This window comes from Patella vulgata, chromosome 7 (genome assembly GCF_932274485.2).
Source record: "Patella vulgata chromosome 7, xgPatVulg1.2, whole genome shotgun sequence".
NCBI lineage: Eukaryota > Metazoa > Mollusca > Gastropoda > Patellidae > Patella > Patella vulgata.
In genome coordinates this window covers 4,890,482-4,908,202 of record NC_065885.2, presented here as the reverse complement: position 1 = coordinate 4,908,202, position 17,721 = coordinate 4,890,482, and the positions used below count along the sequence as shown (strand labels likewise).

Sequence of the window (17,721 nt, the reverse complement as noted above, 5' to 3'; positions counted from 1 at the left end):
TTACGACTATGATCAACTGGTTGCTCGTGGTTGCAAATCCAGTCGTGGATAAATTCAGTTGTAGCGACGCAAGCTCCCAGTTTCCGTTAGTCGCCGTCATTTTTAACGCGTCGTAGGGCAACATAAGCCAGGCCTTAGTTTACTAATAAATCATTATTTTGTGTTTTATTCTAGATGTAGTCAAGTGTAATTATTTAGACATGAGTCAAGAAAGAAGAATTGAATGAAATGACATTTTCTATCAATATGTAGCATCAGGTCTAAGATGTTTTGACTTTGTGTGGGACACGTATTTTAAGTATAACACCACAGAAAAGACCAGAGATAAAGCCTAAATCTATGCCTGACATTGTCTGTGATAGCTGCCTTAATTATTTCCAGGTTTCTGTAGCGTATTTGTTGATTTAAACAGTATTGATTTAAAATATAATTAGGCTACATATTATATACAATACATAATAATTTATTTGGATTGCAAAACAAGCTATAAAGCTAATATTGATCCATCTCAACAAGCGTATCTGTTGAATTGTTGACAATGAGCCGGAGGTTTATGTAGAGAATACGTTAGATTGTAGACATTGAGCTCGAGGTTTATGTAGAGAATCTGTTGATTTGTGTTGACAATGAACTCGAGGTTTATGTAGGGAATACGTTAGATTGTAGACAATGAGTTGCAGTAAACGGCCGTGCAGTACATCAGAGAGTATATATCTCCACCTGCTACAAAGGGAATATGCTAGTGGTAATAGTTATAGAAGAAACTTGAAGATTTTAAAGAATATCATTTGTAAGGTAAACGTAAAAGATCGTCTTTATTTCTTTATTACCAGGTACTTAAAAGTAATTTTTTTTAACAATATCTAACTTTTCATGACCTATAATCCAAAGTGATTGTTTAACATTCTTATTTAAAGGACAATATTGGTGTCAGTCATTATCACATATGTGATAGAACTCGTTAAACATGTTCCAAATATAATTTTAACACAGAGATCATTGCTACGATAGCTGAGTAACAAAGATTTCAAGAAACGGAAGTGACAAACGCGAAAGGTTAACATGAGTTATCCATCTATATAACTGACTGAAGTGACGAATGATAACAGATACACGGGTGAATTTCTGCTCAATAATAATTCCTTCCAAGACCAAAAGTTGTTGTATGAGACTGTGGAATGCAGTCTAACAATTCAAAAAACTAACCAGTTCTATCACATATGTGATAATGACTGACACCAATATTGTCCTTTAATACAAATCCAGAATCTCAATGGTAGATAATCTACTGACTTGAATTCAGTCACATTAATAAGAGGCCCATCAAAAATGAAATAAAAGGGGGTTTAACGTCCTACTATTCTTCTCCTAAACTGGGCTAATGAAGACCGGCATACACCATACAGTGTGCTATGAAGAAATTTTGCCCAGACAGCCGCACTACAGCCAACTCTTACATCGAATTTCAAATGCCAAGGAATCTTTTACGTGCACACCAATGTCTATGCAGAACCTCCGTTTTCTTCCCATCCAAATAACTATACACTGTCCCTTGTCAAACCCTCTGTCACGGATCACTAAAAAACCACGCTGTAAAATCCCGATGAACTTTCTTGGCCAATGCAGGGATCGAACCAACGTCTTACTCACCGAGCCACCGTGGCTCCCCCATCAAAATATTTTACTGAACACATATAAGAGGCACTGGAGTGTTTGTAGATACTGAAATCAATTGGACCATTTATGGACTGATATTCCTATTCGCGATTCATTTACCACAATATTGTAGTTTGCATTAAAATGATGCAACAAGACTTCAAAGTTATTTTTTACGCTATAATGGTGAAGAGCAACCCACAGACTCTAACCCCTGCTTCTGTTGACTCTTATGAAATAATCATAGCTGATAATACTATTACATGTATTTGATTGAATATTTTTATTTGATTATATTTCAGGGAAAAACAACATTCCGAAAAGTATGGGAAAAACATTCCACAAAGCACATATCAACTGAGGGGTAACTACAAATATAATATTACTCAAATATATACCAGTCGCAGGGTTAATATTTGTATTAATATTGTGCTAGTGTATTTGAATCCCTATGCATTTCGCGGCTGGAATTGCAAACCAATCACATACAATATACAAGCCCAAGTGACGGACACACCCAACAATACCGACATAGAACAAACTATGGAAACCTCAAAACACAGATATAAAATATGCTAGTGCAATATTGATACATGTATTAATCCTGTGACATTCTCCCCTGCTGAGGGAAAATGTCTCACCAGAAATTAGATAAAAGGAAATGAAATGGGGTTAAACGTCCTATTGTTTTGCTCTGAACTGGGCTAATGAAGACAGGCATACGCCATACAGTGTGCTATGGGGGAATTTTTCCCAGACAGCGGCACTACGGCCCACTCTTATATTGACTTCCAACTGCCAAGGGATCTTTTACGTGCACTCCAATGTGTACACGGGACCTTGGTTTATCGTCCCATCCAAATGACTAGACAGCTGTTCTTATCAGGCCCTCCGTACTGCATCACTGACAAGGGGAAACCACACCAGAAAATCTGGATGAACTTTTTCAGCCAATGCAGGGATCAAGCACCCGACCTCCAGGCTAGCGAGCCAGCGTCTTACCCACTTAGCCACCGTGACCCCACCAGAAAATAAAACCATACATTGACAGGATACATATTTCTGCTACTGAATAGGAACCATTGCGGGGACGGACATTGTTTAATTTTAACTCATTTTCTTTCATTTCAGAAGCAATATATTTTTTGATAATTACAGATATTTTTATAATGGGTAAGTGGTGTTAGAAAATTTTGTCCCCTGGATGTGTTTAATATGTTCCAAATGGGAGAAAGGAATTATGTGTTTTAGAGGCATTTAATAACTTGATAGAGCAATAAACTTAACACATATGTTGAGAGAATACTCTTCAAACTGTTGCCAAAATAAATCAGTAATTGTTCTTTAATGTGTTATAGTTTATTGAATTATGTGTTATTTCTTACAAAGTTTTTATTTGTGCCTGGTATTGGCTATAAGAGGTATCATCTTGGTTTGTTAGCATATCTCTGTTAATGGATTTGAAATGTTATAATTACAGGAATACTTTATCCTGCTCACCTCGCCTTGTTTATACATTACCATCTGTACCAACGAATAGAAAAATAGAAGATGCCTTAATTTGTCATACCACTCAGGTGTGTATATTATTGTAATATTGTCATGCCACTGTGTATGGTATTGTAATCTTGTCATGCCACTCGAGTGTATATTATTGTAATATTGTCATGCCAGCTTTAAACTGGACACAAGTACAAATTAGATGATTTTGGGTGATTTTAAATGATTTTTACAAATTTTTAAACAAAGATTTTATATTAAATGAATATGAAAGAAATTAGTGCTAAATACACATGATTATATGATACCCAGGTTACAGTGAATTAAGTTATCATCTAATTACTGATACTGTAAATATTTATTTTAAGTTTGTGCTGCATGCTAGTTATTTTTTATTGTCTTTTAAATTCTCACATTACCTAAAAAAGACTTTATGGAATTTGATATGTTCGTTTGTTTGTGATTTCTGCATATTGTGTCTTGTCCATAGATTTGTTTTTGTTTAAATTATGTGTGGTGCAGTCCCCCTTCACTTACTATTAGCTACTGTGGGTTTATGTTTCGTTGCCCGTTTCTTTATGCTTTTGAAATGTGTAATATTATTTATTTTCTATTATTATCAGGAATGTTTACATTTGTCCAGATTATATCAACATGATTGTTTAATAACTATTACAGCCAATAATCATCTTCGTTTATATAATTTAACGTCCGGTGAGGTTCTACATGATCTCTATTTATCATCACATCTTAACTTCAGGTTCGTAGACTTATTTTTTTTTTCATATAAACAATATTTTATTTCATTTGAAAGTGGATTGAGGAAAAGGTTAGGCATATGTTTACCAGGGTTGTAACTAGCTCAGAGCAACGAGGGGGGCGAGAAGTGTTCTCAGGGGTGCTCTAAAATTGACAGACAATGTATATCTATTGTTTTTATGGTCGACAATTTTTTCACGGGGGGAGGGGACGAAACCTTTTTGCAGGGTGACAAATACATTTTGAAAATGGGCCCTCCCTCAATCAAGTAAGGTGACAAACAGGGCTTCTAAAAATAGATTTTTTTATATCTTAGGGTATTTCCTCATGAATACAATGTTTTGAGAGGGATTGGAAGCAAATTTGTGATAGATTAATTAGTGTGAATATGTTTATAGTCATCAGATCATCGAGTTTGTAAACAGGGAGTTATTTTTAACGTGATGTTGTTTTCTATTTTAGGGAATTAGCTTGGAGTGTTGATCAGGAAACATTAGTTATAAGATCAACACATAATAAAATGTCGGCTTTTGCAAGACAGGTTCGTAAAATATCCACATGCATTTTTTATTGAGAATGAAATTATTTCACTGTACGTAAAGCTTTAAATACAGTTTTAGTTAAACCAAGCATTACTCTGGAACAGGACAGAATCAATTACATGGCAGATTTCTTGATCAGAAATTTATCAAAATGGCTGATCTGTTGTGTGATGCACTGGACATGGTTCTATGGAATACATTTACTTTTTTTTATTGAGTGGCATTCTGATTAAAATACACATCTATATTTCGTTTTGTTTTTTTATACTTTTGATGGCCTACACTACATGAAGATCTGTTCGTTGTAGTAGTGTAAGGTAGCTTCAGAGGTCATACAAAATACTTTTGACCCTATGATGTCAGACATTTGGTTAACCAATCAGCGTTGATGTTTATAGTGGGTTGGCACCTCACTCCAAAAACTCGCTGTAACAGACCGTTTCATTAGCTAATCCCTCACATCATCCAAAATGCTGGTAATATAACTGCTCTTCCAGATCCAAGTGTAGTAAAGACAAGTAAAACGAAATTTTTAACTATAAAAAAACGAAACGAAAAAGGATCTGTGTTTTAACCAGATTGATTGAGTGGCATTTCGACTAGGATTCTCATTTTTATACGTCCACATTCATAATGTGGACGTATATTGCCGTCGCCCCTGTCTGTGTGTGTGTGTCTGTGTGTCGCCTACAGGCCACAATTCTTAAGTGATCATCTTCAAACTTTACATACTTATTCCTTATACCCTAAGGATGATCCCTATTGTTTTTGGTGCATGCCCGACCCCCAGGGGCAGAGCCACGCCCATTTTTTGTATTTGTTTGTTTGTCGTCTACAGGCCACATTTCTTAACGTATCATCTTGAAACTATGCATACTTATTCTTTGTACCCTAAGGAACATCCCTATCGTTTGGGGTGCATGCCCGACCCCAAGGGGCAGAGCCACGCCTATTTTCTTTTCTTTGTATGTCTGTGTGTCACCTACAGGCCACAATTCTTAATCAATCGTCTTGAAAAAATTTCATATGAATTGCTTATACCCTAACGATGATCCCTATTGTTTTTGGGGCATGCCCGACCGCCAGGGGCAGAGCTACGCCCATCCCTTATATTTATTTATTTGTTTGTCATCTACAGATCGCATTTCTTATCGTATCACCTTGAAACCTAGCATACATATTCCTTCTATCCTAAGGAACATCCCTATTATTTGTGGTGAATACCCAACCCCCAGGGGCAGAGCTACGCCCATTTTCTTTTTTTTATGTCTGTGTGTCACTTGCAGACCGCATTTCTTAATCGATCATCTTGAAAACTTTTTTATACTTATTCCTTATAGCCTAAGGCTACTTTTTATACTTATTCCTTAATCCTTAGGCCGACCTCTATTATTATTTTTGGTGCATGCTCGACCCCTTGGGACAGAGCCACGCCTAATGTTTGTGTGTCTTGTGTTTTGCCTACAGACCGCACTTCTTAACAGATCCTTTTGAAACTTTGCATACCTATTCGAAACGTCATGCATTTAGAATAAAGACATCGATTGTTTTAAAATAAAAATTGTGTTCTGTTAATGTGAACGAAGTGTTAAACTGATAGCAGTCCTACAACCCAGTTTTATTTCACAGACCCTCAATGCAAACTGGACCATATCAAACAAAACAGGAATGTGGACGTATATTGCTGCGTTAGCGATGCTCTTGTTAATGATTCTAGCTGTATGTTGTTTATATTTGTAGGCAGGTATATCTGTATCAATATGTTGTTTATATCTTGTAGGCTGGTGTAACTGTATCAATAGTTATGGTTCTAGCTGTATTTGATGTAAATCCTCTACAATTTATTGGTATGATAGAAATAGATAAAAGGGTAAGCTGCTCCGCGTATTTGTTATATTGGTATTTGATCGAAAATATATGAAGTATGTATGATATTGAGACTAATTATCATTATCAGACTATTCATAAAATTACACCCACAAGACCTCCATCTTCATTAGGGAGCCACGGTGGCTAAGTGGGTAAGACGCTAGCTCGCTAGCCTGGAGGTCGGGTGTTCGATCCCTGCTTTGGCCGAGAAAGTTCATCAGGATTTCCAACATGGCTTCCCCTTGTCAGTGGTGCTGAACGGAGGGCCTGACAAGGAAAGCTGTAGTTATTCGGTTGGGATGAAAAACCAAGGTCCCAAGTATACATTGGCATGCATGTTAAAGATCCCTTGGCAGTTGGAAATCGATATAAGAGTAGATCATAGTGCCGCTGCCCAGGCAAAATTCCCCTCATAGCACATAGTAGTGCGTATGCCCGTCTTCATTAGCCCAGTAGGAGCAGAACAGTAGGACATTAAATTAAACACCATTTCATTCCATTTCGTACAAGACCTAAAGTGGTTTTTATATCAACCTACTATAACTCTTCGCTTTGGGTATGAAAACAAATTTAAAAACATTTGGTTGTATAGCATCAACTTTATAGCATTCTCTTCCTGAGCATGTTAGACTTTCTCCATCCTTATCTGTTTCCAAGTGTCAATTAAAAACATGGCTGTTTAAATGCTACAACTGACTCGTAATTGAGAGCAATACAACTGACTCAAGCATATTTTTAAGAACATAAAAGTAGTGGAAGAATGCGCTATATAAATATCATCATCATCTGTTGACAACCGATTACGATCTATCACTGTAAAGTTGATATCGCTGACTGACCATCAAATAACTTTTATAAATGAATATAGAATAGATAAAAGTCATCAGTTTAAATACATAATGTTTATTAGTTAGTTAAAATTGTTAGTAATTAGGCAGTAGTCATTAAGTAGGTGTTTTGTCACTAAGGTGTTTAAACTAGGACTATTGAATGATATACACCACTATTGTTCAGGTTTGTGTATTGGATAATGATGGGTGTTATAATTAGTCACCAGGAGTGACATCTTTTACAGCTAGTTAAACACCTGCTAATTATCGTAATGACTTACTGCATAATTTCTAACCACTTTCTATACATACTAAACATTAGTTTAGATTACTGATCACTTATATCATTGAATGACAAAAAATTGTCATTACTAAAAGACCTAGCTTCATTAGTCAACGGTATCAGCTTACTAGTCTGTGGTTCTCTATCTATTTATAGACATGGGGACCAGGTGTATCTGTTGACAGTTGTTTACAATCTATTTATAGACATGGGGAACAGGTGTATTAGATGCTATGATAATAGGAGGAATGTTGATAATAATGTATCAATCAGGTTTTGTTAAATTCTTTAACTTTGAAGAAATTGTAAGAAAGGTAGGAGAATTTTATTTAATTTCAGATAATCATGGTACCCGTATCTTCCAGCTTTAGGGAACTGCGGTCACTCAGTGAGTCTCAGGTTCGCTTCCGTTGTTGTCACTCTGGATGTGAATCCAAAAGAACCTTTGACAGCCTAATAATTCGCACTAATTACATGTCTTGGTTTATATGATAAGAAGGGGTTTTTTTGGCGGAATGGTGAGCGTGTGCGCGCTGTATCGTAAGTTCTGTCATTGAGTCAACTGGCATGGTTTCGATTCCCCAGTTGTACGTGACAAGGAGTAAGGTCGCCTGTCCAACCTCATGGGTTTTTTCTAGGTCCTTCGGTTTCCTCCACCTACTAAAGACCCCTATGCGTGTCCAACGTTGTGGGTTTTCTCTGAGTCCTCCGGAATCCTCCCAATACTAAAGACAGTACATGCAAGCGAATTATTGAAATATAATTGAACCATATGTTAGTCCCGAAATGACCTAGTTTGTTGAGTGGAGGTTAATCCACATATCTCTCTCGCTCTCTCTCTCTCTTTCTCTCTCTCAGTGACTAACCACAGATTATAAAATATATATTTTTGTGTAATAAGTACAGAACAGACACAGATAAATATATGGTAAATGGAATCTATACCAATGGTATACCTATTAACATTAAAGTAACAGGTAACTGCTCTTCTTATTATATGAATTCATTGGGGATGAGATTTAGTCAGCAATTCATTGTCTAGTTGTTCGGATTGTACAGAAAAGGAGGTCCACTACATACATGTAAAAGAATTAGAATAAGACATTAAACCCCATTTTATGTTTCTGATGAATTAGAATAACTCTTAAACCCCATTTTATGTTTCTGATGAATTAGAATGACACATTAAACCCCATTTTATGTTTATGATAAATTAGAATAAGGTCAAATTACTAAGGCTTTTAATCTGTGTTTATATTCTTTACAATGGACTTTGTCACTTCCGACATCTCGATACTACGACATGTAATCAATTTTGAATGTACAGAAAGCATTATCATATTTGAAGTTCTGGGTATTCAAGGGTGCATTATAATAATACTTCCGGTATTTGAAGATACAATAATACTTCCGGTATTGAGGCAATTGAGTATTCTGACATACTGTGTAATCTGGCATATTGTATTGATACTGTAAGAGTCTTCTGTACATCTTGATTTCACATAGAGCATTTCAGATTGTTTATTTTTATTTTTAACAGAATGTCCGCCTGTTTTATTTGAGGTGAAATGTTCTCAACATAATGTTCAATTTGGTGGCTTTCCGTGGCATTTTATAATTACACCTCATGGTAGTCTTGGATGTTTTCTGGTTTATTCTTTTATAGACAGACAAGTTGTAAGTTTATATTTAACACTTTTACTGCGGAGTTGGGTGGCCAAATGGTCTGTCATTGATTTCGATTCCCATCTTGTATGTGACAAGGAATAGGGTCGTCTGTCCTATTGCTAAACCCCTAAAGCACAAGTGAATTAACAAACATATTTAACACAAAGTTGTCATTTCTCATAAAATCTCCAGAGAACAAGTCGTCTCACAGTTATTAATGCACACTTTTAATTACGCTGCTAATTTTGAAATAAGGAGCATGAATTTGGTGTATATATGATTATATTTTAGATCGAAGGTGTCATCTAGATTTGGACAATAACATTATTGAGTTAGATAAAGCTATTTTTATACGTCCATCATTTTCATTGACGAAACTTGAAATATAGGTTTATCCCCAAAAGATCTCGGCTGCTTTCGATATTGGCATGTATCGGATCGAAACTTTATGGATTATGGCCCCTGTTTGTACGAAAAATCTCGTTTTTAGCTTGTGGACCTTATAGAGGTCATAATTTTTATCCGATTAAAAAAACGTATTATTATATCACCGTTACACCCTAAGGATGACTGAGTTCGAATTTCGTAAAAATCGGCCCAAAATTGACAGACAAAATGGCCGCCGTTCGTTCTCAAATAGCGTAAAAATATGGTATATCAAGGTTGTGGACCCTATAGAGGTCACAATTTTTATCCGATTTTGTTGAAACTTAAAATGTAAGTTTATAACCCAAAGATCTCGGTTCCTCCCGATATTCGTGCATATCAGACCGTAACTTCCTGAATTCTGGCCCCGGATTGTATGAAAAATTGCGTTTTTAGCTTGTGGACCCTATTGAGGTCATAATTTTTATCCGATTTAAAAAAAGGTATTATTATATCACTGTTACACCCTAAGGATTGCTGAGTTCGAATTTTGTGAAAATCGGCCTAAAATTGACAGACAAAATGGCCGCCGTTCGTTCTAAAATAGCGTAAAAATATGGTATATCAAGGTTGTGGAACCTATAGATTTTGTTGAAACTTGAAATGTAAGTTTATAACACAAAGATCTCAGTTTCTTTCGATATTCTCGCATATCGAATTGTAATTTCCTGAATTATGGCCCTTGATTGTAGGAAAAATCACTTTCTTGTTAGCTTGTTCTCTATCCATCTCTCGAAAATGTGGGCGTATCCTGCCTGGCAGCCGCTGGTTGAATCGTGAATGTATATATATTATCATTACATTTTAGATCAAAGGTGGTCATCTAGATTTAGACAACAACAGTATTGAGTTAGATAAAGCTATTTTTCATGGTGATGAATCAGGCAGGATAATACATATAGGTCACGATACTGTCAGGTAATACGATTGAAATGGTGTTTATCCTCCTGTGTTCTGTACAAACTCGGCTAACTAAGATAATGAAGATTGACATAATTTTTCGAGCACAACGGCACTACAACCTATCTTAATTCAAATTCCAACTGTCAAGGGTTCTTTTACATGCATGCCAATATGTACACAGCATCTGGTTGTTTTTTTTTTGTCCCATCCAAATGACTTGACACTTTTGCTTATCAGGCCTTTCTTCCTGCGTCACTAACAAGGGGTAACCACTCCGGAAAATCCTAGTTAGCGAGCCAGCATAATACTCACTAAGCAGCCACTGCTCTTGTGTCCGGTAATAATATGGTCATGATACTGTCAGGTGGTAGTTATTTAGGTCATGTATTATTATTTCTAGGAATATAATTTACTTGTATTATTTCTAGTTTACTTGTAAAATATCTAGTTTACTTGTAAAATATCTAGTTTACTTGTATTATTTCTAGTTTACTTGTATTACATCTAGTTTACTTGTATTATATCTAGTTTACTTGTATTATTTCTAATTTACTTGTATTATATCTAGTTTACTTGTATTATTTCTAGTTTACTTGTATTATATCTAGTTTACTTGTATTATTTCTAGTTTACTTGTATTATATCTAGATTACTTGTATTATATCTAGTTTACTTGTATTATATCTAGTTTACTTGTATTATATCTAGTTTACTTGTATTATATCTAGTTTACTTGTATTATTTCTAGTTTACTTGTATTATATCTTAGTTTACTTGTATTATTTCTAGTTTACTTGTATTATTTCTAGTTTACTTGTATTATATCTTAGTTTACTTGTATTATATCTTAGTTTACTTGTATTATTTCTTAGTTTACTTGTATTATTTCTAGTTTACTTGTATTATTTCTAGTTTACTTGTATTATTTCTAGGGTTATATTTTACTTGTATTATTTCTAGTTTACTTGTATTATTTCTAGGAATATAATTTACTTGTATTATTTCTAGTGTTATAATCTACTTGTATTATTTCTAGGGTCTTAGAGATTGTTAGTGGGCGTGGACAGAAAACCCAGCTTGAGAAGAGTTTTGAAATAGTTATAAAAGATGAAGAATCTGAGGTAAGAAATAGAAATGATCAGAAGTAATAGTTTACCTTCATGACCAGGGGCCTGTTTCATGAAATTTTAACTAAGATAAAATCCAAATTTTAGTAATTTGATTGGATAATATTAGATTGATTTTAGTTCTTAGAAAATTGAAGTATCTACTAAAATTTGGATTTTATCTTTAGTTAAGATTTCGAGAAACAGGGCCCTGGGTTTTCCCTTCAAAATTTTGTTAGTCAGCCAAATTTTATTGACTTTGGATTAGAAAGATATTTCTTTCCAAAGAATATAACAATTGTTAGAATAATCCCAATTTTTGGGACCAGGAATTGGTTGCTAACCACTACTGATCTTTTTGTTGTTCTTCTTTTGGTGACGCTCTTGGAAAAAGCCCAAGGCTCTGTCAATTCAAGTCCCATCGACATAAAATTGGCATTGTTCTTCTTGTAATAATTCTGCATCGATTTGGTGAATCAGATTTTTAAATTTCATCCAACAACATTGTCAGTTCCTGGTCCATGGTACGAACATTCTTATTTTACAAAGCACTGATCACTATTAACTGTACAAAACAATAAAAATGTCCTGCTAAACACAGATCTTATTTCGTTTCGTTTTTATAGTTCAAAATTTCGTTTTACTTGTCTTTACTACACTTGGATCTGGAAGAGTTGTTATTTAACTCGTGTTCTGCTTGAAATGAGGGGTCAGCCAATGAAACGGTCTGTTACGGTTAATTAAAAAGTAACATCGCTTAGAAGGAAAAGTTGAGATACATGTATATCTTAAGATAAATAATCGATTGATTTCGGTCCGATAAATAATTGATTGATTTCGGTTCAATAAATAATTGATTGATTTCGGTCCAATAAATAATTGATTGTTTGATTGTTTTCGGTCTGATAAATAATTGTTTTCGGTCCCTCATAATAACACATGACACAATTATATGGAATAGGGGTAGTCTAGAGTGCCGTGCTTCAACCTCTAGCTGGCCGGTCACATCTGGCTTGCGGTTGTGATGTAAGTCCCTGTTGTGAATATATGTGGCTTGGAGATAGGGGCACCTTCTCAACCTTGTGGGTTTACTCCGGTTTCCTCCCACAGGAAAGACCACTGTGCTAAGTTAATAAAAATAAAAAATAAGACTTGTCTTGGTGGAAGCAGACGTCAAACACTAAGAACAACATAATATATAGAATACAAGTTACTAAAAAGATTTATTTATTTATTATAATCCTTGAGTGGCATTTAGTGATTGGGCACATTAAAAAAACACAACACAATTTATATGGAAAACAATCACTGGTTTATACACATATAGTACGACGTTTTGACAAGTATTCTCTTATCGTTATCAAGTACAAATTATTTCTTTTAGTAACTTGTATTCCATATAACTGTGTCATATTTTGTTCTCGTTAAGATACTAAATGCCGCTTAAAGTTGCATCAGGACATTTTTGAAAAATGAAACATGAATAATTTTATTTTTTGTTGTCCTTTTAGAAAGAAAAAAACTGTAAATCTGAACTTCCTACTGTAACATCATCTGGTAGACAGATTAAAAAAAGATGGATTCAAGATGAACTATGTGAAGAGACTAATAATATTGTAAGTAGGTTCTTTAACATTGAACCATATGTTAGTCCCAAAATGACCTAGTTTGTGTCGAGTGGATGTTTAACCCCACATAATATTTATGTAAATCTCAGACTGTGTACCCTATATTTATAATGTTTGTGTATTTCAGACTGTGTACAATATATTTATATTTTTTTATTTCAGACTGTGTATTATCATGTTGATTATGTATATAACATTTGTGTATTTCAGACTGTGTGCCATGTTGTATGTATGATATTTGTGTATTTCAAACTGTGTGGATAGTTGTGTATATCAGACTGTGTGCCATGTTGGTTATGTATATATTATTTGTATATTTCAGACTGTGTACCATGTATATATATTTGTATATTTCAGACTGTGTATCATGTTGATTATGAGAATGAATTAGATGTATTATTAATTAGTTGTGTTATAAGTGGAGCTGAAGTAACGAAAGGTTATTTAGATCTATACGATAATTATACTGGTCTCTTGTTACATAGAATACAACTTATAGAACCATATCATGAGGTAAATACAACATTAAACATACGTTATAGAAGAGCTAAATCTGCCTATTACAGGTCTTTCTTTAGGTCTGAAATGTTATCTAAATTATTAATTAGACATTTATTAACTTAACCAGATTATAATCAACTCTAGATGTCATCGGATATCTCTGATATTAAATGTACTCAAATCTTATATTTAAACATACATTATGCAAGAGCTAAATCTGCCTATTGCAGATCTTTCTTTAGGCCTGAACTGTAATATAAACTATTAATTAGACATTAATTAACATGAAAAGACCTTAATCGAATCTCGATGCCATCTTATGTGTCAGATTTTCACTGAATTTGAATCCGATTTGCTGCTCAACCCTAATTTATGATTTAATCCAATAATGAATAATCTTGACTTATGATTTTTATCCTACATCAGATTGTGGAAATAGGTTGCTATCAGGCTTGCTATCAGAGAGAGAGAGAGTTTAACATCCACTTGACACAAACTAGGTCATTTCGGGACAAACATAGTTCACTTTTATTTCAATAAATTTCTTGCTTGTAGGGGTCTTTAGCAGTGGGAGGATACCGGAGGACCCAGAGAAAACCCACAATGTTGGACAGACGACCTTACTCCTTGTCAAGAATAAGCGGTGAATTGTAACCCACTAGACCCTCACCCATTCCCTTTGCATGTTCAGTATCACTTTACAAAGTGACAATATAATCATAAAAAAAAGAAGAATTGTGCAACATCTTAAAGTGAAAGGTAGATTATTCCATAAAAACAGGGGCTTGAAAACTAAAAGAGTGCTGACCATAAGATATTTCCCTGTTACAAATTGCTTAGTTTTTGATGTTGCTAATGTTCTATTTTTCAGTTTAATGAACATAAGGTCCACATGGACAAAGATACTATAATCCATATTGTCAAAGCTAGAAGTTCTAAGTTTGTGTGTACGGTCTACAAGTTATTCGGACAAACAGAAGATAAGTCTGAAATAAATGATGATAATGACAGTCGTAACCAAGATTTAAGAACGACGGCTTCAAACAGACGGAATAGATCGAGAACGAGATGAATTAATACCATTTGAATTTAATGTGATTACCGTCCAGCCCCTGTGGTCTCGATTCATAGCGGAAATATAAAAAACATTCCATCGTTAGTGCCAAGTTAGTGGTCAAGCATGTTCCTGAAGCAACAACCGCGAGTTTTACACCATCTAGCCGTTGCTAGATTAGTCTGAAATTCCCGAACTTATAGGTACATTATCTCCCTTTACCACAGGCTGCGACACAAACACACTCAAATCAAATATGGCGACCTCCATGGAAACTTTGATATTGAACGAACCTTGAACTTCAGAATTCGATTATCACAGGTAGACATTTTAGCTAGAAAGCGCGAGACTTGGTTAGCGATGATATTTTCTAGCCAATCCAAATTAGTGACGAAATATGCGGGGAATTATGCGAAGGGCTTGATAAGATGTATGGTGATAAAGCGAGATCAAGCCTTCTATTGAAGATGGTGGCCATGGTGATTTGAGGTAAATCTGACTAGATCATGATTTACCTGTGATAAGCCCTACTTTCTGTTTCAACTTGTCATTGGTAATATCAAGATGAGGGATCTTGGACAAGCCTGGAAATAAGGCACCTGTTACAGACAATTTCAGGCACAAATACAGGCGTTGTCAGGCACAGAACCTCTGGTGCCTGTCATTTTGTTCGACAATGATTTTTCTTTTTTATTGATATTATTAATTCATGTCCGGCACTAAGTTGAAAATGTCAGGTACTATTTCATTAGTGCCTGACATTGTGTCAGGTATATCTAAAACCGTTATTTCCAGGCCTGAAGACAACGCTGTGTCCCAGTATGATTCTTTCTACATTGGATTCAGCGGGTCGAATTCTTATAGAAACTGTCTTCAAACCAAAGTCCACGAGAATCTGTTGCATATTTTACCCCACTAAATAACCAGAAAATGCCTCATGTCGGCCATCTTGAATATTTAAATTTCCCCAAGGGTGCCACGGTGGCATCATCCGGATTCTGAATCTACACATACTGAAGATATATAATCCATCAAAAAATATTAGGTGAACTATATTTCAAAGGTTTTTCGACCTACTGCCGGAATAAGAGGTTGAACTGCTTCAAGGAGTGCCTCATGTCGGCCATCTTGGATATTTAGATTTCCCCAAGGGTGCCACGGTGGCATCATCCGGATTCTGCATCTACACATACTGGAGATATATAATCCATCAAAAAAACAGCCGGTGGACTATATTTCCAGGTTTGTCGACCAGCTGTCGGATTATTGGGTCAGTCTACTGCGTCAGAATGAAGAGGGGTTATATACCAGTTTACAATGGTAGTGATGTAACTGTGACAGGGGTGACAGGTTATAACCACTTTTACCTGTAACAATAACATCCCTATTTTTCTAAAATAAAAAAAAAAAAACATAATTATTAATATGAATGAAATTAACCTGTAAATCTTTAACTTGGTAAAAATTATTCAAATAAACACATTTTACTTTTTTCGTAAAGTTAATTATTCGTAATTTTATCTAGACACATCCAAACGCGCTGGACTTTTGACAGTGCACCCATTCCGTGTTGTATAATAGTTTTTGGTGGTGTTTAATTCTGAGGGTGTCTTTGTTGTTGTGGGCATTGGCTAATTGGTTCTGGTCTTGTCGCTGCAGGTTGTCGTTTAATTGGATATTGATCAGGAGAATCTTCAAAATGAACATGTTTAATATTTTGTGGAATGTCTCTTATTTGCAATCTATTCAGGCGTAATGTTCGTACTGAATCGGTTGTCATGATGTAGAATCGTGGAATGTCTCCTACTGCATTATCAATGACAGCTGGTTGATGGATTCTGGATAGGGATCTGTTGACCTGGGAGTAGAGTAGATAACTACCTTGAGTGTCTATCATGACCCGGCTTTTGGATAGATTGACGTTGCTTCAGAATATCAACGATTCCGTCGTTCGTTTTCACCAAAGTTACGTTTTCAAGGCAAGTTGTCTTGAACAGGTCTTCCATAGAGTAGTTCAGCTGATGATGGGAGTTTGTTGCCAATTCATGTACTTAGAAGACATAGAAGGGCAATATTTGGATCAGTTTGGGTCTCTACTGCTTTCTTTAGTGTTCGGGGGGTTGGATGGCTGAATGGTTAGCTTGTGCGCGCTGTATCGTAAAGTCTGTCATTGAGTCAACTGGCGTGGTTTCAAACTAATTAATTTATCATCAATTTGCTTCAAATCCTTCTCAAAACATTGTAATTGTCAAGGAATACCCTTGCTATAAAAAATCGATCAAAAGCGGTCATGTTTGTGTCACGTGACTTAAGGGTGCGAAGTCGTAGGAGAATTCATTGCATACGCAAGACGATGCTGTCTTTAATCGCTGACTATTTATTACAAATATCGAATCCTAATTAAATTCCCCGATTATCCACTACCCGCGTCTTTTTCCGTGATTTTTATCTCAGAAAGTGTTGTACGTCTAACTCTTCATAAAGTTTATCAACATGTACACCTAACGCTCAATCTTCGCGTGCAACCTTCGACGTCACGCGTGCAGGTATTTCCTAATCGTCGGGCTGTCGATTAGGGGAACCCTTACATTTTTGTCCTGTATACGCTCCATGAGTGTTTTTCGGGGAATCCAGTATTTTTCTAGTAAGATTGGATATTTCTACTTTCCATATATACTAAAATTGCCATACTTTTATTGGAAATAGCCACCCGATAAATACTTTTCTGAGCACCTATCTTTAAATGTTTGTAAACTCTGTTGCCTATGTACTCGGATGCCGGTGCGTAATTCAGTTCCGCACTCCTCAATACAATTCTTCTTACATTTGTAGCATACAAGAACATAAATTAAATTTTTAGTACTTCAATTCATATTATTATTGATTTTATACGTATAATTAGTATAAGAAAAAGTGAATTTAGTATCAATAATCATATGGTGGCAACATTTACAAACTGGGCACTTAGAAGTAGTAAAAGTAAGATTACTAAAAGC

General features: G+C 35.2%; 1 protein-coding gene across 2 annotated transcripts; it reads left to right on the top strand.

Annotated features, from left to right (window-relative positions):
- Window positions 1-249: 249 nt before the first annotated feature.
- LOC126827126 (DDB1- and CUL4-associated factor 17) lies at window positions 250-16,217 on the top strand. 2 transcript variants are annotated; one of them, XM_056102570.1, is made up of 15 exons: window positions 250-795; window positions 1,959-2,020; window positions 2,788-2,829; window positions 3,137-3,233; window positions 3,780-3,916; window positions 4,378-4,456; window positions 6,238-6,327; window positions 7,646-7,753; window positions 8,341-8,416; window positions 8,980-9,116; window positions 10,342-10,451; window positions 11,473-11,557; window positions 13,054-13,158; window positions 13,528-13,683; window positions 14,543-16,217. In XM_056102570.1, the coding sequence occupies exons 1-15, from the start codon at window positions 670-672 to the stop codon at window positions 14,741-14,743; spliced, it is 1,611 nt and encodes a 536-aa protein (XP_055958545.1). In that variant the 5' UTR covers window positions 250-669; the 3' UTR covers window positions 14,744-16,217. The 2 variants fall into 2 exon arrangements, with proteins under 2 accessions (XP_055958545.1, XP_055958546.1); XM_056102571.1 differs by lacking the exons at window positions 250-795; window positions 1,959-2,020; window positions 2,788-2,829; window positions 3,137-3,233; window positions 3,780-3,916 and having other exon boundaries at window positions 4,437-4,456; window positions 7,596-7,753.
- The last annotated feature ends 1,504 nt before the right edge of the window (window positions 16,218-17,721 follow it).

What these genes read in the sequence shown, in the direction of transcription:
- LOC126827126 (XM_056102570.1), top strand. Translation starts at nt 670, where the DNA reads ATGAGTTGCAGTAAACGGCCGTGCAGTACATCAGAGAGTATATATCTC. An exon ending in ATAGGTCACGATACTGTCAG is followed by an intron (nt 10,452 to 11,472) that starts GTAATACGATTG and finishes TATTATTTCTAG; the next exon opens with GGTCTTAGAGATTGTTAGTG. An exon ending in GTGAAGAGACTAATAATATT is followed by an intron (nt 13,159 to 13,527) that starts GTAAGTAGGTTC and finishes TGTATATTTCAG; the next exon opens with ACTGTGTATCATGTTGATTA.